The sequence below is a fragment of the Salmo salar genome, chromosome ssa23 (assembly GCF_905237065.1).
Source record: "Salmo salar chromosome ssa23, Ssal_v3.1, whole genome shotgun sequence".
NCBI lineage: Eukaryota > Metazoa > Chordata > Actinopteri > Salmoniformes > Salmonidae > Salmo > Salmo salar.
The window spans coordinates 29,695,368-29,713,242 of record NC_059464.1 but is presented as its reverse complement, the minus strand read 5'-3'; the positions used below and the strand labels follow the sequence as shown (position 1 = coordinate 29,713,242).

General features: G+C 44.2%; 1 protein-coding gene across 2 annotated transcripts; it reads left to right on the top strand.

The window, feature by feature from the left end:
• Nucleotides 1-30: 30 nt before the first annotated feature.
• LOC106584366 (RNA exonuclease 1 homolog) lies at nucleotides 31-12,549 on the top strand. 2 transcript variants are annotated; one of them, XM_045706168.1, is made up of 17 exons: nucleotides 31-481; nucleotides 3,050-4,284; nucleotides 4,345-4,998; nucleotides 5,985-6,086; nucleotides 6,180-6,390; nucleotides 6,644-6,801; nucleotides 6,890-7,027; nucleotides 7,277-7,400; nucleotides 7,602-7,727; nucleotides 7,825-7,962; nucleotides 8,071-8,184; nucleotides 8,317-8,390; nucleotides 8,627-8,737; nucleotides 8,855-8,970; nucleotides 9,083-9,221; nucleotides 9,325-9,445; nucleotides 11,255-12,549. In XM_045706168.1, exons 1-17 carry the CDS (start codon nucleotides 295-297, stop codon nucleotides 11,341-11,343), a joined length of 3,837 nt encoding a protein of 1,278 aa, XP_045562124.1. In that variant the 5' UTR covers nucleotides 31-294; the 3' UTR covers nucleotides 11,344-12,549. The 2 variants fall into 2 exon arrangements, with proteins under 2 accessions (XP_045562124.1, XP_014025069.2); XM_014169594.2 differs by having other exon boundaries at nucleotides 3,050-4,998.
• The last annotated feature ends 5,326 nt before the right edge of the window (nucleotides 12,550-17,875 follow it).

Here is a 17,875-nt window from a genome sequence, read left to right as displayed (position 1 = left end):
AGCGCAGACCGCGGGTACCTTACATGCTGATGATCTGGGCTGAATTTACACAGGCAAATATTTAGAGTTCTAAATGACGTAGTTATGTGCGACGTGGGGCTTTTTGCGAGAGTTTCTTTGGCCATCCAACATGGCGTCGTAGGGATTCTGTTGTTGTTGTATTGCACGTAGTTATGTGAAGGAAACCAAGTGGATTCATCTCCATTTACTCAAACTAAAAAACAAACCAACTAACTACTAGATTAAATTGTGTCGGTCTCGATTCGGCGGGTATGAGAGAGGTCTGGGAAGACTATGTTGAGATCCACCGGTTTCTTCCTTGGGATTGATTGCCCGTTTTACACGGATAGTTGCAACGTGAAAAGTGTCAAAGATGGGTGCAAAAGACCGTACTGTCACTTCAGACACAGTCAACAGAGACGGGCGTCTCATGGATCAAATGACATAAGAAAATCAAACGAGTTTTACTCCAAACAAAAGGGTGAGTTGCAATTATATTGTATTAATGTTATATGGCTTACGTTAGCTAGCTAACTAGCGAGTGTACATTATTATACAGTGGCTGCACAGTGTTTAACTTAGTTATATGTGAAAACATTGAGCTAGCTAAATTATTCACTTACTGAAGGGTTGACAACACAATTGCAACTTGCACATTACATGAATCCTCTGAATCAGCTATACTGTGTAATTTCTTAGCTGCATTAACTAGTTAGCTAGCTAACTAGAGTAAAGTCAAAGTGATATACCGGGTTTTATTTATTTTTATTGAACCTTTATTTAACTAGGCAAGTCAGTTAAGAACAAATTCTTATTTACAATGACGGTCTACCAAAAGGCCTCCTGCGGGGACGGGGGCCAGGGATTAAAAATACATATAATATAAATATAGGACAAAACACATCACAACGAGAGACAACACTACATAAAGAGAGACCTAAGGCAGCAACATGACAACACAGCATGGTAGCAACACAACATGGCAGCAGCACAAAACAGGGTACAAACATTATTGGGCACAGACAACATCACAAAGGGAAAGAAGGTAGAGACAACAATACATCACACAAAGCAGCCACAACAGTCAGTAAGAGTGTCCATGATTGAGTCTTTGAATGAAGAGATTGAGATAAAGTTGAACAGTTTGAGTGTTTGTTGCAGCTCGTTCCAGTCGCTGGCTGCAGCAAACTGAAAAGAGGAGCTACCAGGGATGTGTGTGCTTTGGGGACCTTTAACAGAATGTGACTGGCAGAACGGGTGTTGTATGTGGAGGATGAGGGCTACAGTAGATATCTCAGATAGGGGGAGTGAGGCCTAAGAGGGTTTTATAAATAAGCATCAACCAGTGGCTCTTCCGACGGCTATACAGAGATGACCAGTTTACAGAGGAGTATAGAGTGCAGTGATGTGTCCTATAAGGCGCATTGGTGGTAAATCTGATTGCCGAATGGTAAAGAACATCTAGCCGGTCGAGCGCACCCTTACCTGCCGTTCTATAAACAATGTCTCCGTAATCTAGCATTGGTAGGATGGTCATCGGAATCAGGGTTAGTTTGGCTGCTGGGGTGAAAGAGGAGCGATTACGATAGAAGAAACCAAGTCTAGATTTAAATTTAGCCTGCAGCTTTGATATGTGCTGAGAGAAGGACAGTGTACCGTCTAGCCACCCTCCCAAGTACTTGTATGAGGTGACTACCTGAAGCTCTAAACCCTCAGAGGTAGTAATCACACCTGTGGGGAGAGGGGCATTCTTCTTACCAAACCACATGACCTTGTTCAGAACAAGGTTAAGGGTAGAGAAAGCTTGTTGGACACTAAGAAAGCTTTGTTGTAGAGCATTTAACACAATCCGGGGAGGGGCCAGCTGAGTATAAGACTGTATCATCTGCATATAAATGGATGAGAGAGCTTCCAAATGCCTGAGCTATGTTGTTGATATAAATTGAAAAGAGCATGGGGCCTAGGATCGAGTCTTGGGGTACTCCCTTGGTGACAGGCAGTAGCTGAGACAGCAGATTTTCTGACTTTATACATTGCACTCTTCGAGAGAGGTAGTTAGCAAACCAGCCCAAAGACCCCTCAGAGATACCAATACACCTTAGCTGGCCCACAAGAATGGAATGGTCTACCGTAGCAAAAGCTTTGGCCAAATCAATAAAAATAACAGCACAACATTGCTTAGAATCTAGGGCAATGGTGACATCATGGTGACGACCTTTAAGGTTGCAGTGATACATCCATAACCTGAGCGGAAACCAGATTGCATACCCGGGAGAATACTATAGACATCAAGAAAGCCAGTTGATTATCAACAAGTTTTTCCAACACTTTTGATAAACAGAGCAAAATAGAAATAGGCCTATAACAGTTAGGATCAGCTTGATCTCCCCCTTTAAATAAAGGACGAACTGTGGCTGCCTTCCAAGCAATGGGAACCACCCCAGAAAGGAGAGACAGGCTTGGCGATGACAGGGGCAACAACCTTAAAGAAGAAAGGGTCTAAACCATCTGACCCAGATGTTTTTTTGGGGTCAAGTTTAAGGAGCTCCTTTAGCACCTCAGACTCTGTGACTGCCTGCAGGGAGAAACTTTGTAGCGGGGCAGGGGAAAAAGAGGGAGAAGCATCAGGGATAGTTGCATTTAGAAGGGGTGGGAGATGAGGAAATGTTGGACGGGCAAGGAGGCATGGCTAAGTCAAATAGGAATCCTGACTTAATGAAGTGGTGAGCCATGTGCTTGTCAGTAACTACCACGTCATCAACATTAAGGGATGCAGCTGTGTCTCTCTGAGGGGGACGTGTCTCTCTCTGACGGTGGGCGAGTAAGTGGTGTCTGGATGTTAACCCTTTGAATTTGAATATTTCTGCATCTCAAGTCAGGTTGGTTGACAACGGCATTTGAAACCTTATTTCTCTCATCACTCCAAGGCAGACCGACTAGAATGTATTCAACGGAACTGTTACAGTACTGTAAAACTGTACATTATTCTTACAGTTGAAAATTATAGACAATTTGCTCATTCTAATCTGTATCTCATGGCTCTCTCCAGAGCAATGCGCCTATGTCCCATTCAAACCAGAGGTAGTGAGACCTGAGGAGCAACAGAATGGGGAGCCTGCTGCTGCAACAGTGGACATGGGTGCCTTGGAGCTTGAGTTGGTCAATCGTGCCATCGAGGAGGTACGCAGTGAGGTGGAGCGGGAAAAGAAGAAACTCTCACGAATCGGGGATCAGGAATATGACCCTACCAACAGTTCCCCCAAAGTGGTTGCTAAATGGCCAAAACCACTGGCCGTGACATCACACTTGGCGTATGACCCAGGCAGTTATCAGATGACTACAACAGCTGATTACAACCCTACCCCTCGCTCCAGTAAGTACACCTTGGATTCCGACAGCAAAGACAACCATGCCAGCTCCATGGAATATGTGCCCACCTCAGTTACCAAAATAGCTGTGAAAAAGCCTGTTCCTCGAACACAAACTCCTCATCTACACTCTTTGCCTACTAGTCCTAAATACTCCACTATTGCATCCTGCTCCAAGAATAAGTACACAGTGGATAATTCTAAACCGTCCACAGACATGGAATATGACCCTCTCTGCAACTATTCAGCAAAAATAGCTGGCAAGAATAAGAAAGACCAGAGGACAGGGGCTACTAAGGGTGAAGGAAAAAAGAGACCTCACCTGTCAGGGACAGGAAAGCAGTCAACAGATGAGGAATATGTGCCAACCATTAAGAAGCCTTGGCAGGTAATACCAGACCCACTGAAGTACACTGCCAGTTTCTCTGAGTCTGATGAAGAGAGCTCTGGGACAGAGTATCGACCCACCTCTCTCAGCCGTCTGCAGAGGAGGAAAAGCAACAGTGGGTCAGTGGAGGAAGCCTCTGGTCCAGGGAAAGGAGAGAGGACGGAAGGAGCCGTAGGTGGGCTGAAACAACAGAGGAGTCAGGAGTCTAAAAAGCAGCAGGACGCCGCACACTGGGAGTCAGAGGACTTGGAGAACCAGGAAATAGTAGCTAGGCAGAAAGACAAGCCAGAGACTGAAATAGTGGCAGGTAAAACCAGCCAAATGAAGAGCAGCAAAGTAAAGAAGGTGCATAAATCTGAAAAGGAGTCTAGTAAAAAGAGTGGTGCTGGTGGTAGTAGTAAAAAAGGAGCAGGGGACGGTGAGAAAATAAGTGATTCAAAGAAATCAAGCCACGAAACTGCAAAGAAAGACCGCAAGAACCAGGGAAAGAACGAAGAAAAAGGCAAGATAAAGCATACATCCATAGACATAGGCAAGAAGGAGGGAAAGGGAGAAGAAAAAGGCAAGATAAAGCATACATCCATAGACATAGGCAAGAAGGAGGGAAAGGGAGAAAAGAGAAGTGATGGAAAGAGTAAGGTAAGGACAGACAAAGTTAAAGAGGAGTCAAGCAAGAGGGAGAATGAGAGAGAAAATGGAGGTGGGGATAGTAAAAAACTGCAGACTTCAGACAAGGAAAAGGACTCTAAGTTTAAAGAACACAAGAATGGTAAATATGACAGCAATGAAAAAGATTCAAAGAAAGTTAGCAAAGGGAGTTCTAAAAGCGGTAAAGACAAGGTGAAGAAAACCAGCAGTAGCTCCTCTGATGGCAAAACAGGAAAGTTGGAACAAAGATCTCTGAGTCACGTAGATCTGTTTGGTGATGAGAGTGTAGAGGAGGAAAGTGAGGAGGATGAAGACGATGAGGAAGAGGAGACAATTGTGAGGAAGTCAACTGCTCCTTTCAAGAGGGGGAGTTTGACTCGGAGGAATGTCTCAGAGCTCACCCCCTCATCCTCAGAGGATGAAGATGTTGGTGCAGAAGATAACGGAGGCTATGATGACATGGATGGGGTGGATTACTCCAGTCTGCAGGTGGACATGGACTTTGACCTGGATAATGACCCAATGGAGGAGTGCTTACGGATCTTCAATGAATCCAAGGATGTGAAGACTGAGGACAAGGGAAGGCAAGCCAAGGTACCCATAGATTGCCATGTCCCTTCATTGTTGCTTGTTTTGTATAATATTTCCTTGGTTTAGCATTCACTGCTCTTTATCCTGTTCGTTCAGGTCAGTAATGGTGTCATTATTTTAAGAATGGGACTGAATGTAATGTTTTTGTCTCCAATATCATACTGAACAAAAAAAATAATTTTACTCCATTACAGTTCATATAAGGAATCTGGCAATTGAATTAAATTCATTAAATTCATTCATTCATCACATGACTGGGCAAGGGCGCAGCCATGGGTTGGCCTGTGAGGGCATAGGCCCACCCACTGAGTAGCCAGGCCCAGCCAATCAGAGTTTTCCCCACAAAAGGGCCTTATTAAAGACAGAAATACTCCTCAGTTTCATCAGCTGTCTGGGGGGCTGGTCTCAGACGATCCCGCAGGTGAAGAAGCTGGATGTGGAGGTTTACACGTGGTCTCCGGTTGTGAGTGAGGCCGGTTGGACGTACTGCCAAATTCTCTAAAACGACGTTGGAAGTGGCTTGTGGTAGAGAAATGAACATCAAATTATCTGGGAACAGCTCTGGTGGATATTCCTGCAGTCAGCATGCAAATTGCGCACTCCCTCAAAATTTGAGATATCTGTGGCTTTGCGTTTTGTGTCAAAACTGCCCATTTGTAATGGATTTTTATTGTCCCCAGCACAAGGTGCACCTGAGTAATAACAATGCTGTTTAATCAGCTTCTTGATATGCTACACCTGTCAGGTGGAAGGATTAACTTGGCCAAAGAGAGATGCTCACCAACATGGATGTTAACACATTTATGCACAAAATTTGAAAGGAATAAGCTTTTTGTGCCTATGGAAAATGTCTGGGCTCTTTTATTTCAGCTCATGAAACTTGGGACCAGCACTTTACATGTTGCGTTAATATTTTTATTCAGTATGTATTTGTAGAATATTGTATGAAATGTACTGTACATTTTCTCAAAGTTTCTCTCCCTTCCCAGCCCTCTAAAGTTTCAGAGGATGAGGATTCCACAGAGAGCAATCAAACCACTCTTTTCCCCGGTCAGAGGAAAAGGGTTTCACATTTCTCAGCCAAAGGAAGTGTGAGTTTGTTCCCTGGTATTTACCCACCTCTCTATGGTAACTCAAGTAGCAAAAAGCCTTTCATTGATTACAAACTGGATTCTGTGTTTCAGACTGAGGCAACCCCGAAGCCTCCACCATACAGGAGACTGACTGCCCAGGAGATCTGTTACCAGCGTATGCAGATAGCACAGCAGCAGGCTGCCCAGCTGGCTGCAGCTGTGAAGACTGCCTCCACACCCAGGCCTAACCCCAGCCCTTTCCCTGGGGAGAGGAAGAGATTAGCCCACCGCCCCACCCCTTTACCATCCTCTTCCAAATCTGGTAGGAAAGCTTGTCCATTCTTATTTATTTCTTATTGTCGAGAAGGAACCTGCAAGTAAGCATTTCTTGGATGGTGTATACCATGTGTGTTCCGTACATATGACTAATAGAAGTTTCAAGTTTTATCTTCCACACCATGTAGGTCATGTCATCTAACACAGTTTACATACATTACGATTGCACAAACAATATGAGACCAGAGAAGTGTAATTTAAGGTGTGTTGTTGAGAAACCTTTCTGTATCTGACTGAAGGGCTTGCCGCGGCGAAGTCGGCGGGCAGCAGAGTGTTGTCGCTCACCAGTACCCTCCCAGCAGGTCTCTCTGTGAAGGCCCAAACATCAGCCGGCATCCTGTCAAAGACCACCACCACTATTGTACAGAAGAGGGTGGCACACACTCCCACAATGAAGGTAACGCCAGACATTTATATTATGCCACAACAACCCATAAAATGGATCTTAACGTCCATTGTAATTGACATGATTTTTCTTTTCTCAGAGCTCTGCAATGAAGCGGCCAGTTATTCCCACCGCGTTTGGGGCCAAAGTACCCACCAACGTCCGCCAGCGATACCTCAACACATTTATAGACGAGTGTATGAAGTTCTGCCCCTCAGAAAACATGGCCTTCCAAATGGTATGAGACCACACAGGGTTGAACTGATTCATCATCAAATCCATCCATGTCTACAGTAAAGTATGTGTGCTCATAGCACAGCTAGTGGTATCCCATTTCAGAGAAGGGTGGATGAGTTATGTTTGTGAAATCTTTGATGTGGGTTCAGTTGGTTTATCCTTACACAGTTTTAGGTGCTTATTCATAGTGTGCCACTCTCTTTACTTGTATATATGGGTTGATGGTTGTAACAGCTGACGGTCTCTCTAGGCCCTGGAGGAGGAGAAGGTGGTGTATGACCGGAGCAGCAGTAAGAACATCTACCTCAACGTGGCAGTCAACTCACTGAAGAAGCTACGCAGCAAGAGCAGCTCCCCCAACTCACTCGTTGCCAGTATGTCACTGATACATACAGTATCCATGTAGCAATTCCAAACAGATGGTGTTTGGTGTCGTTGCAATGCTCATGTTAGTCATTGCCGTTTGGCACAGATCTAGGAGAAACATTACCCCCCAAAATTCACATTTTTACCATTAGGTGAAAAACACCAAACTAACTGTATATCAGAGTCTTATCAGCTTGCTTGTCTTTCAGTGAACCCTGCAGTGGTGGGGAACAGGAAGTCCCAGTCCCATGAAGAAGTGCTGGGGGGGCGCCTCGCTGCCAAGACCAGCTTCACGATAAACAGGACGGGCAAGCAACAGGCAGAGAAACTCAGTGGTGAGTAGCTAGTCCTCATCTGGTTGGAGCTGGTTTTACTGGTGGCAGAGGCAGTGGGGGTTTGTATTCCAGCTATGTGTTATCTGGTCTGCTGTAGGCGCTACTCTGTACCGGAAGCTGAGGGACTATCTGATGACGGAGGAACGGCTGCAGGAGCATGGATACCCTAGGCCACACCCTGAGCGCTCAGGTCGAGCCGTGGTCCACAACATCCCAGAGAAGAACAATGTTGACCGTAAGTCTTTACAAAGCACCTACAAACCCTCCTCAGTCTGGGGGTGGATCCTTCTCGACCAGACACATACAAAAAAATGTTCTTCCACTAATCTCTTCTCGTTTCAAGCGTTTGCTAAGGTGTGCTGTCGATGTGGGGCCGAGTATAAGATCACTGCCAACGGCAACTGTGTTCGCAAGGAAGAGTGTAATCACCACTGGGGCCGTCTGCGCAGACATAAAGGTCTGTTATTCTGTCTAATAACTTGTACGTTGTTTTCATTTTTGCATGCTGTAAAGGGCAAGATGTTAGGATTTGAATGTAGTTGCCCATTTTGGATGGAACTAGTAAGGGCTTCTGTCCGTCTATGAATAGTGTCGGGAGGCTGGGAAACCAACTACAACTGCTGCTCAGGAGCTGTGGGCTCTCCTGGTTGCTCCGTGTCTAAGGTAACACCTCGCAGTTCCTCTGCATTGCATTTATGCAAACAGAACCCAGTAATAATGTGAATACTGAACTGTTATGGGAACAGAAGGGGGCAGTGTTGTCCATGGCACATCGTGACTGCTACTTCATTAGACCTGATGCCTCCTCAGAATCCCATCTCTGTGCTTATATTTAAGAATGAGTAAATTCCACCATTATTTTTAAAAGGTGGTCCACCTTGCGTCTTCTCTGTTCATAGCAACACGTTCAGGACGGACGCAAAGAGTCTTTGGGTGGCTACGTTCAGACCTTTGAGAAACAGCTGCCCCCGGACGGCAACTGTGGAGTCTATGCCCTGGACTGTGAGATGGTGAGCTGGCTGCTGCGCTGCTTTCCTTCGGGCACAATTAGCTGTTTGAGTGCTGAGAGTGGCTCTCAATACCCTATATAATGTGTCCTCTCTCTTTCTCTCTCTCCTCGGTAACAGTGCTACACAAAGCAGGGTCTGGAGCTGACCAGGGTGACTGTTATCAACTCTGAGCTGAAAGTCATCTATGACACATTTGTTAAACCTGAAAGCAAAGTGGTAGACTACAACACACGGTAATGGATACAGAAGATCTTTGTTCAGTCTTTAGTGTGGAGATATAGCTAGCATGCGCGCACACGCGCACACACAAGGACAAAATGACAATGTTCATCATGTTTTGCACAGGTTTTCGGGTGTAACGGAGGAGGACCTGGAGAATGCCAGCATCACCCTGAGAGATGTGCAGGCGGTGATGCTCAACATGTTCAGCGCTGAATCCATCCTCATAGGACACAGCCTGGAGAGTGACCTTTTTGCCCTCAAGGTAAACATACACACTCCCCTAATCTGATTGCCCTCTGGTCGTTATGCGTGTGTGGTTGTGATGTGGCCCACTCACTCTGTACCTCTCTCTGCTGTCTTCGTAGGTCATACACAGCACTGTAGTGGACACAGCCATCGTGTTCCCCCATCGCCTGGGCTTACCCTATAAGCGGGCCCTGAGGAACCTCATGGCAGACCACCTCAAACGCATTATACAGGACAGCGGTGAGCAGCGAAACCCTCATTACCGTGTTTATTATTGTTTTTATGATATACAGTTGAAGTCGGAAGTTTACATACACCTTTTCACAATTCCTGACATTTAATCCTAGTAACAATTCCCTGTCTTAGGTCAGTTGGGATCACCACTTTATTTTAAGAATGTGAAATGTCAGAATAATAGTAGAGAGAGTAATTTATTTCAGCTTTTGTTTCATCACATTCCCAGTGGGTCAGAAGTTTACATACACTCAATTAGTGTTTGGTAGCATTGCTTTTAAATTGTTTAACTTGGGTCAAACGTTTCGGGTAGCCTTCCACAAGCTTCCCACAATGAGAGTTGGGTGAATTTTGGCCCATTCCTCCAGACAGAGATGGTGTAACTGAGTCAGGTTTGTAGGCCTCCTTGCTCGCACACGCTTTTTCAGTTCTGCCCACAAATTTTCTATGGGATTGAGGTCAGGGCTTTGTGATGGCCACTCCAATACCTTGACTTTGTTGTCCTTAAGCCAATTTGCCACAACTTTGGAAGCATGCTTGGGGTCATTGTCCATTTAGAAGACCCATTTGTGACCAAGCTTTAACTTCCTGACTGATGTCTTGAGATGTTGCTTCAATATATCCACATAATTTTCCTCCCTCATGATGCCATCTATTTTGTGAAGTGCACCAGTCCCTCCTGCAGCAAAGCACCCCCACAACATGATGCTGCTAATTTCTCTACCATAAGCTGTCTCCAACGTCGTTTTAGAGATTTTAGAAAGTATTTTCTAACCGGCCTCACAACCGCAGACCACGTGTAACCACACCAGCCCAGGACATCCACATCCGGCTTCTTTACCTGCAGGATCGTCTGAGACCAGCGACCCCGGACTGTTTGCACAACTGAAGAATTTCTGCACAAATTGTCAGAAACAGTCTCAGAGAAGCTCATCTGTATGCTCGTCGTCCTCACCAGGGTCGTAGCAGACTTCAGTGGGCAATTTCTCACTTTCAATGGCCACTGACGCTGAAGATATGGGCTCTTCACGGATGAATCCTGGTTTCAACTGTACCGAGCAGATGAAAGACGGCGTGTGAGCAAGCGGTTTGCTGATGTCAATGTTGTGAACAGAGTTCCCCATGGTGGCGTTGGGGTTATGGTATGGGCAGGCATAAGCTACGGACAATGAACGCAATTGCATTTTATCGATGTAAATTTGAATGCACAGAGATACCGTGATGAAATCCTGAGGCCCATTGTCGTGCCATTCATCCGCCGCCATCACCTCATGTTTCAGCATGATAATGGACGGCCCCATGTTGCAAGGATCTGTACACAATTCCTGTAAGCTGAAAATGTTCCAGTTCTTCCATGGCCTGCATACTTATCAAACATGTCACTAATTGAGCATGTTTGGGATGATCTGGATCGACGTGTACGACAGTGTGTTCCAGTTCCCGCCAATATCCAGTAACTTCACACAGCCATTGAAGAAGAGTGGGACAACATTCACAGGCCACAATCAACAGCCTGATCAACTCTGTGAAGGAGATGTGTTGCGCTGCATGAGGCAAATGGTGGTCACACCAGATTCTGACTGGTTTTCTGAACCATGCCCCTACTTTTTTTGGTACATTTTCTGTGACCAACAGATGCATATCTGTATTTCCAGTCGGTCATGTGAAATCCATAGATTAGGGCCTAATGAATTTACAGTATTTCAATTGACTGATTTCCTTTATATGAACTGTAATTCAGTAAAATCTTTGAGATTGTTGCAAGTTGCATGTCAACAAATCCTTAGTAGGTCATTTCCCTCTCTCTGGTTTCAGTTGAAGGTCATGACTCCAGTGAGGACGCCTGCGCCTGCATGGAGCTTATGATGTGGAAGATCCGAGAAGACGCCAAGGTGAAGAGGTGACCTCTGCCTTCTCTTATCTGCCCACCTCCCCTCTAACCGGACTGCTGCAGACAGACAGGGAGGGAGAGAGAGAGGCAGGGCGCTGGAGGCCCGGAGAAAGAACTGTCAGTCTGAGAAGCCATCAGCCCAGCACTTGACAAGAAAGAAGTAGCGGAACGCTTCAGGTATTCCAAAACAGCCACAGCACTTGAGTTCCACTGACTGGGATAGGACCTTGACAGAGGGTGAGAATAGGCTCCTCTGCAGAGATCTGCACAGACAGCCAATTCACTACCTTGCCTGGACAGGTGGGCCATTGTGAACAGGTGCTGCTCCGGCCTTGTTGGAATACAGCAGAGCCAGAGCCCTCGATGGAGCAAGCAGGGAAAGAGCAGAAATCAGCAGTGTTTTAATTTACTGTTTACTCATTTCAGTTATAAGATCTATGATCATGATTGTCACCAGTTTTTGTTGGTATCTATTATTCTCCTCCCGCCATCTATTTCTGAAAGACGGGGGGTTACATCGATGGCTCCCATCAAATATAACCTTTCTGTCAAATGAAAATGACAGACTTGTCAGGGCATTGGATTTGTTCACATTGTTAGGGTGAAAATGACAGACTTGTTCACATTGTTAGGGTGAAAATGACAGACTTGTTCACATTGTTAGGGTGAAAATGACAGACTTGTTCACATTGTTAGGGTGAAAATGACAGACTTGTTCACATTGTTAGGGTGAAAATGACAGACTTGTTCACATTGTTAGGGTGAAAATGCAATTGCTGCCGAGTTGCATCCTTGGCCCAACTTGCACTCTCTGTTCTCACGTTACATTAAATGTGGTCAGTCTCTTAGTATTTTGGTGGCTCTCAAACGTCATTCATCATGACGGACTTGGTCAGAACCCAAACCAGAAATATGAATGTCTAAAATTGTCCTGGAATGGATGATAAGAGATATTGTGTTGAATAGCTTGACCGTGAAATCTCACCATCTCGGTTCTGTACACGGTATTAAAGTAACTTAGTTTCTATCTTTGCCTATGTCCACATTATGCAGCGATTTAGTTATTCAGTGTAGACCGATATGAAACCGTTTATATTAACAAACGCCTATCAATTTTTATATGGTATAACATATACTGGTAAAAAAAAAATTGTGCTGTAAATATGCTGTAAATTGTTTCCTTTTGTATTATCTTTTTGTATTAAAAAGATTGAAAAGATCTGGTTTACTTAATCATTTCAAAGTAAACCTTTTTTTCTGCCAATGTCAAAGCAGGATAAACATAACATCACTAACGAGAAGTGCCTTCTTCACTGAGTGTACAAAACATTAAGAACACCATGACACAGACTGACCAGGTGAAAGAGTTGATCCCTTATTGATGTCACCTGTTAAATTCACTCCAATCAGTGTAGCTGAAGGGGAGGAGACGGGTTAAAGAAGTATTTTTAAGCCTTGAGACATGGGGTATGTATGTGTGCCGTTCAGAGGGTGAATGGACATGACAAAATACTTAAGTTCCTTTGAACAGGGTGCCAGGCACACCGGTTTGTGTCAAGAACTGCAACGCTGCTGGGTTTTTCATGCTCAACAGTTTCCCCATGCGTATCAAGAATGGTCCACCACCCAAAGGACATCCAGCCAACTTGACACAACTGTGGGAAGCATTGTAGTCTACATGGGCCAGCATCCCTGTGGAACGTTTTCGACACCTTATAGAGTCCATGTCCCAACGAATTGAGGCTGTTCTGAGGGCAAAAGGGAGGTGGGGGGGACTCAATATTAGTAAGGTGCCCTTAAAGTTTTGTACACAGTGTGTAATGTATAGTTTTCCAAATGTAGGTTGTTTATTTATGTTAGTGCATATCATGTGTGTTTATAGTACAGTACATTCTTGCTATTGCAGCTGTCATATCTCTACCCTGTGTGTGTACTCTGACGGAAGGTGCGTTGGTATTGTCTTTTCTTCGCAGATGTGTTAGGGATACAAAACGGGACAGAAATGCTAAATGGAGAGGCCCATTCTTTATTTTTCACCAGGCTCCACATTTTTGCCTCTTGAGCTCCTCCCGTCACATGTCACCATGCATTTCCCCAACTGAGGCCAGAGATCTCTTGACCTCAGGTATTAAAGACCCAGTTAGCACAGATCAATAACCACACAGTGTTCTACTGACAGGGAGGGGGATACCTAGTGTTTGAATGCAGCAGAGATTTGAGCATGTGGGGAGAAGCATCTCTAAGAGCGTCTAGAGAGGTCTTCATTATCAAAATCGATCAGTGTGCTCCCTCTGTTCACCTTTGACTGCTGGGGGTCGGTTGGTGCTGGCTCTGTGCAGGCGGGAGCACTCACGCTGACCCCATGCTGGGAGAAGTCTGGTTTATCCCTCAAAACACTGAACAGAAGTTACCCACTAACCACATCCCTATCAAACTTATTGAGAGAATTTGTTTTATGACCTTTGGTTTCTTTTGAACGTTTTCTACTTTGGTGAGGTTTCTTAAAAATGTACCTTTTAACTTATTATTGTATGATTCCAGTTGTACTATGCATCAATGGCATATTGTGACAGGACAGCATAGTGTTTGTTGCTTAGGACTGAAAAGTGCTCAACCTTTCCTGAATAAACGTTTCATATTGACCTGAAAGCGAGCAAGTTCTTTTTTTCATGAGTTGAAATGTAAATGATTTTCTGCAGTTACCTTAACAAATCTGTGTGAATCATAGCGGCTGCTTGCAATTTGACTAAGGCCTTTGTTTTGACTTTGGATTATGGCCCATAATAGGCGAGTCTATTTGAAAGATCATCTGTGTGTGCTCTCTTTGGTCCTCGCCAGCCTCTACCCTGGCCCTCCGCTGCTTCCCTTGACTCCCCAGGCGGGCCTCGCAGCCACCTGTCCTTCTCTCTGTCATTAACTCAGACTCATGCTGCCCAATTAAGTGACTGATCTTTACTCAGTTCCTCATATTGATCTGCCAGAGGAGCTGCCTGTGGCAAATCTCCTTGGGGGTTGGGTGGAGATCATATGAAGTTAATGCCTCTAGGCCTCATACGAATGGAATTACTAATGCCCAGTTAACCAAAATCAATGAGTTTCAGAGATCCCAACGCTCCACTTCAGATCTATTAGATGAGCTTGATAGATTGGTTTGAGGCTGGTTGGACAATTTTAATGGCTGATAGTTACGAGAGCAACTGGTAGGGATCAGTTAAACATTTTTCAAATTAAGAACTGTATGCAGAGATATTAAGATATGCTGTTCAGGTTCTATGTCCTTAGCATTCAGTATTACTCAACATGTTTAATTCTATTTTTTTTTTTATTCTAAAGCAGTTATTCAATGGAAAAGGAACAACACAGATACCCCTATAGCTCCCATTTATTATTTGTCTGTCATAGCTAGTGTCAGGGCTCACGGCGTGATCCTGGCACACACTGGGGCTTAAGAAGAGCTCCTGACCTGCCGCTCGCTATCCCTGTCCCCGATGGGTGAAAGGGCAGCCGGTCCCATCGATTTCCCCCAATGAAGAAGTCTTCAGCCCCTTACCCGCTTTCTTCTGGTCCCCATGCCCCAGTCCTGACTGGGCAGGCCTGAAGGCCTCTATTGTGTTAGCGTGCCGATCGATCCAGTTGGTGTCCAAGGGGCCTCTCCTTTGAGATGCTCTCCCGCTGTTAACTGACAACTACAAAGCTCCTGTCTTGATAGCCACTTGTCAATACAAATTTCCACTATTGATAAGTAATTGAAGAGAGAGGTGCTTTAGGGGGTGTTCCTCGGACTGCTGCTCTCAAACGGAAACATCTGCTAAACAGGAGACATTAACAAAAACACTTTTAGAATACAAAACCAGCCCCCTCTGCCCTCTCTCTCCCCTCTTTTCTTTTACCAATCTGAATATTATTAAAACAACGTTCAGTGGATGGGCAGGATGGAACACATTGGAGAATCTGGTAGCTTTTTGTTCTTCAAACTGTTCCTACTCCAAAGTGTTTGATAGTGGGAGTATGAACTTGCTCTGTCTTGTTTCATTCATAACATTAGAATTTTAGCTTTTACCAAACAATCATTTCTTGTTATCTATTACACACAATGTTGCTGTCAGGATTGCTTTCTCCTTGTGCAACATTCCATGCAACAGGAAAATGTTTTCATGTTTTGTCCGTGATTATATTTTTCACCTTTGCAACAGTATTTTTATTTTACATATAGGCCCAATAATACGCTCACTGCAGTTAGACCTGCATGCTCCTAGCTGCTAGATGGCAAGACCATTGTGACGTGACTAACTAAGGATAACCTTTGTCTTTTAGTTCCAGTAATCCGTGCCTGTGTAAGTGGATCCACCAGGAAGAGGATAACTCCCTTAAGATCTTTTAAACACTACGGGAGGGACTGCAAGCCAGTAACTTATTTTTGCCTCTGTTCTCACAGTAATCCAGGTTATTTGCAGAAATGATATTCTCAACTGTGTTGAAAAGACATAGCATGTGAATCATAATGCCTGCTGATAGATCCAACTGTGTTGAAAAGACATAGCATGTGAATCATAATGCCTGCTGATAGATCCAACTGTGTTGAAAAGACAGCATGTGAATCATAATGCCTGCTGATAGATCCAACTGTGTTGAAAATACATAGCATGTGAATCATAATGCCTGCTGATAGATCCAGTTTCAAATTGTGAATTTTGAGACATTGCTTACAGACACATATCATTCCACATCCGTACTGTGTATTCTTCCAGGTCTATCACCTACTACTTAATGGATGGTGTCTGGGGTTTAAAACAAACAAAGCAATCAGTGAGGAGCCCTTTGGATGACTTGGAACAGTGGGAGAAATCAGTAATGACAACCCTTATTTAGAGTGGAACCCAGTTCTGTGGGGATGGGGAGGAGGTGGGCCTTTTGGAGGAGAAGGTTTCCAGGAGGGCAGTGGGTTGGGGTGGTGGCTATGGGGAGGGGGTTGCACACAACCAGAGTCTTTGTGTCTTTAATCCCCCCAGCCAACACAGCTTTGGCCAGGTTTCATCATGAAAGTGCCATGAAATAACTACTTTTTTTTCCCTTAGCAGTAAATCTCCCCTAATCCTGCAGGCTGAGTAGACAAAGGCCTCTGGGACCTAATCCTGGACCGTTTAGTGAGGTTCCGGGGCTGGCCTACAGAGCCTCTTCTAAATGACTTCTTTTTATCAGACACTAATATAGCTTGACAGCCAAGAACAGCGGAAAAAAGCAAAGAAAACATATATCCACATATTTTAGGAATCTAAATGTATGAACAAGTACTGTACAAGTATGAACAAAAATGTTACCTTTTATGCCAAATGTTCAGTTCCTATTGGGCAAAACAACTACAAAATATATATATATAATGTATCCAACAAGTGTTGAACGAGTTTGTAGTCACAAGCTTTATAAAGTCATTATTCAAATGGGGGACTAGATACATGAAGTGCTTTCATTTCTAAACATAAAACAAATATATGAAAATATACTCTCAAAATAAAAGGTTTACTGTCACCTAATATTAAACATTTGATCTCAAATCCAAAATGCTGGGGTATAGAGCCAAATTAAAAAATGTAGCTTCACTGTACAAATACATATGGTGGTGAGTGTAAAAGTCATGGGATTGTGAGACCCCTGAGACTGACTGTGTGGGTCACTGATAGAATGCAGCAGACATTTGAACAGAAATATGCCTGATAGTGAGGGAACCACCCAAGAGGTCTAAGAAATATATTTGCTACACCCACAATAACATCTGCTAATCACGCCTATGTGACCAGTAACATTTGATTTGATTTGACCTTTAGTCATGGTATTAGGCAATTAGATTCCTACAGAAATAGCGGAATCGAGGGCAAAAATTAAAACATCTTAATTTATCAACCAGCCAGACTTTTGCCTTGAGTTTCAGAGTAACAGGGAAGAATGAACGTTTCAGTAACAAATGGAAGATGAGGACACGGAGGGCTGTTAAAAACATTGAGGTGGCTGGTTTTCGCTCCAGTTGTGGTAATGGCCCCTCCTCTCCTGACTGTATGGCTGGTGTACTTGGTGTGTGTTTTACTCTGGGACACAACTGATACTCGTGGGAAGCATAATCTGTCACTGAATGCTTTGCCTTTCCACCCTTCGCACCTCCGCTAAGGCCTTAGTGGAATTTACATGTCTAAACCCTTCAGCCTAAAGCTAGAGCTGGGTTATTGGAGATGATCTTATTGGAGTGCTACAATTTGAAATGTGTCACAATGCACAGGTGTGCCAGGACTTTGGGGCGAGGAGAAATAGATTTTGTTAGATGGACTGTGATATCCATACTAGTAATTGGGTTTTCATATTTTCATTCCACAAGATACAGATTTCATTGCACCAATAGTAACATTTGGATATCATATTTTTATTCCGATACACATTTAATTCCAACGTACTACTTTACATGACAATATATTGTACACACCATTGGCTTAGAGCATGATTTAGTCATGGACACTGAAGTTCTGAACGTTTCTCAGGGTGTGCAGGGCAGCAGCCTA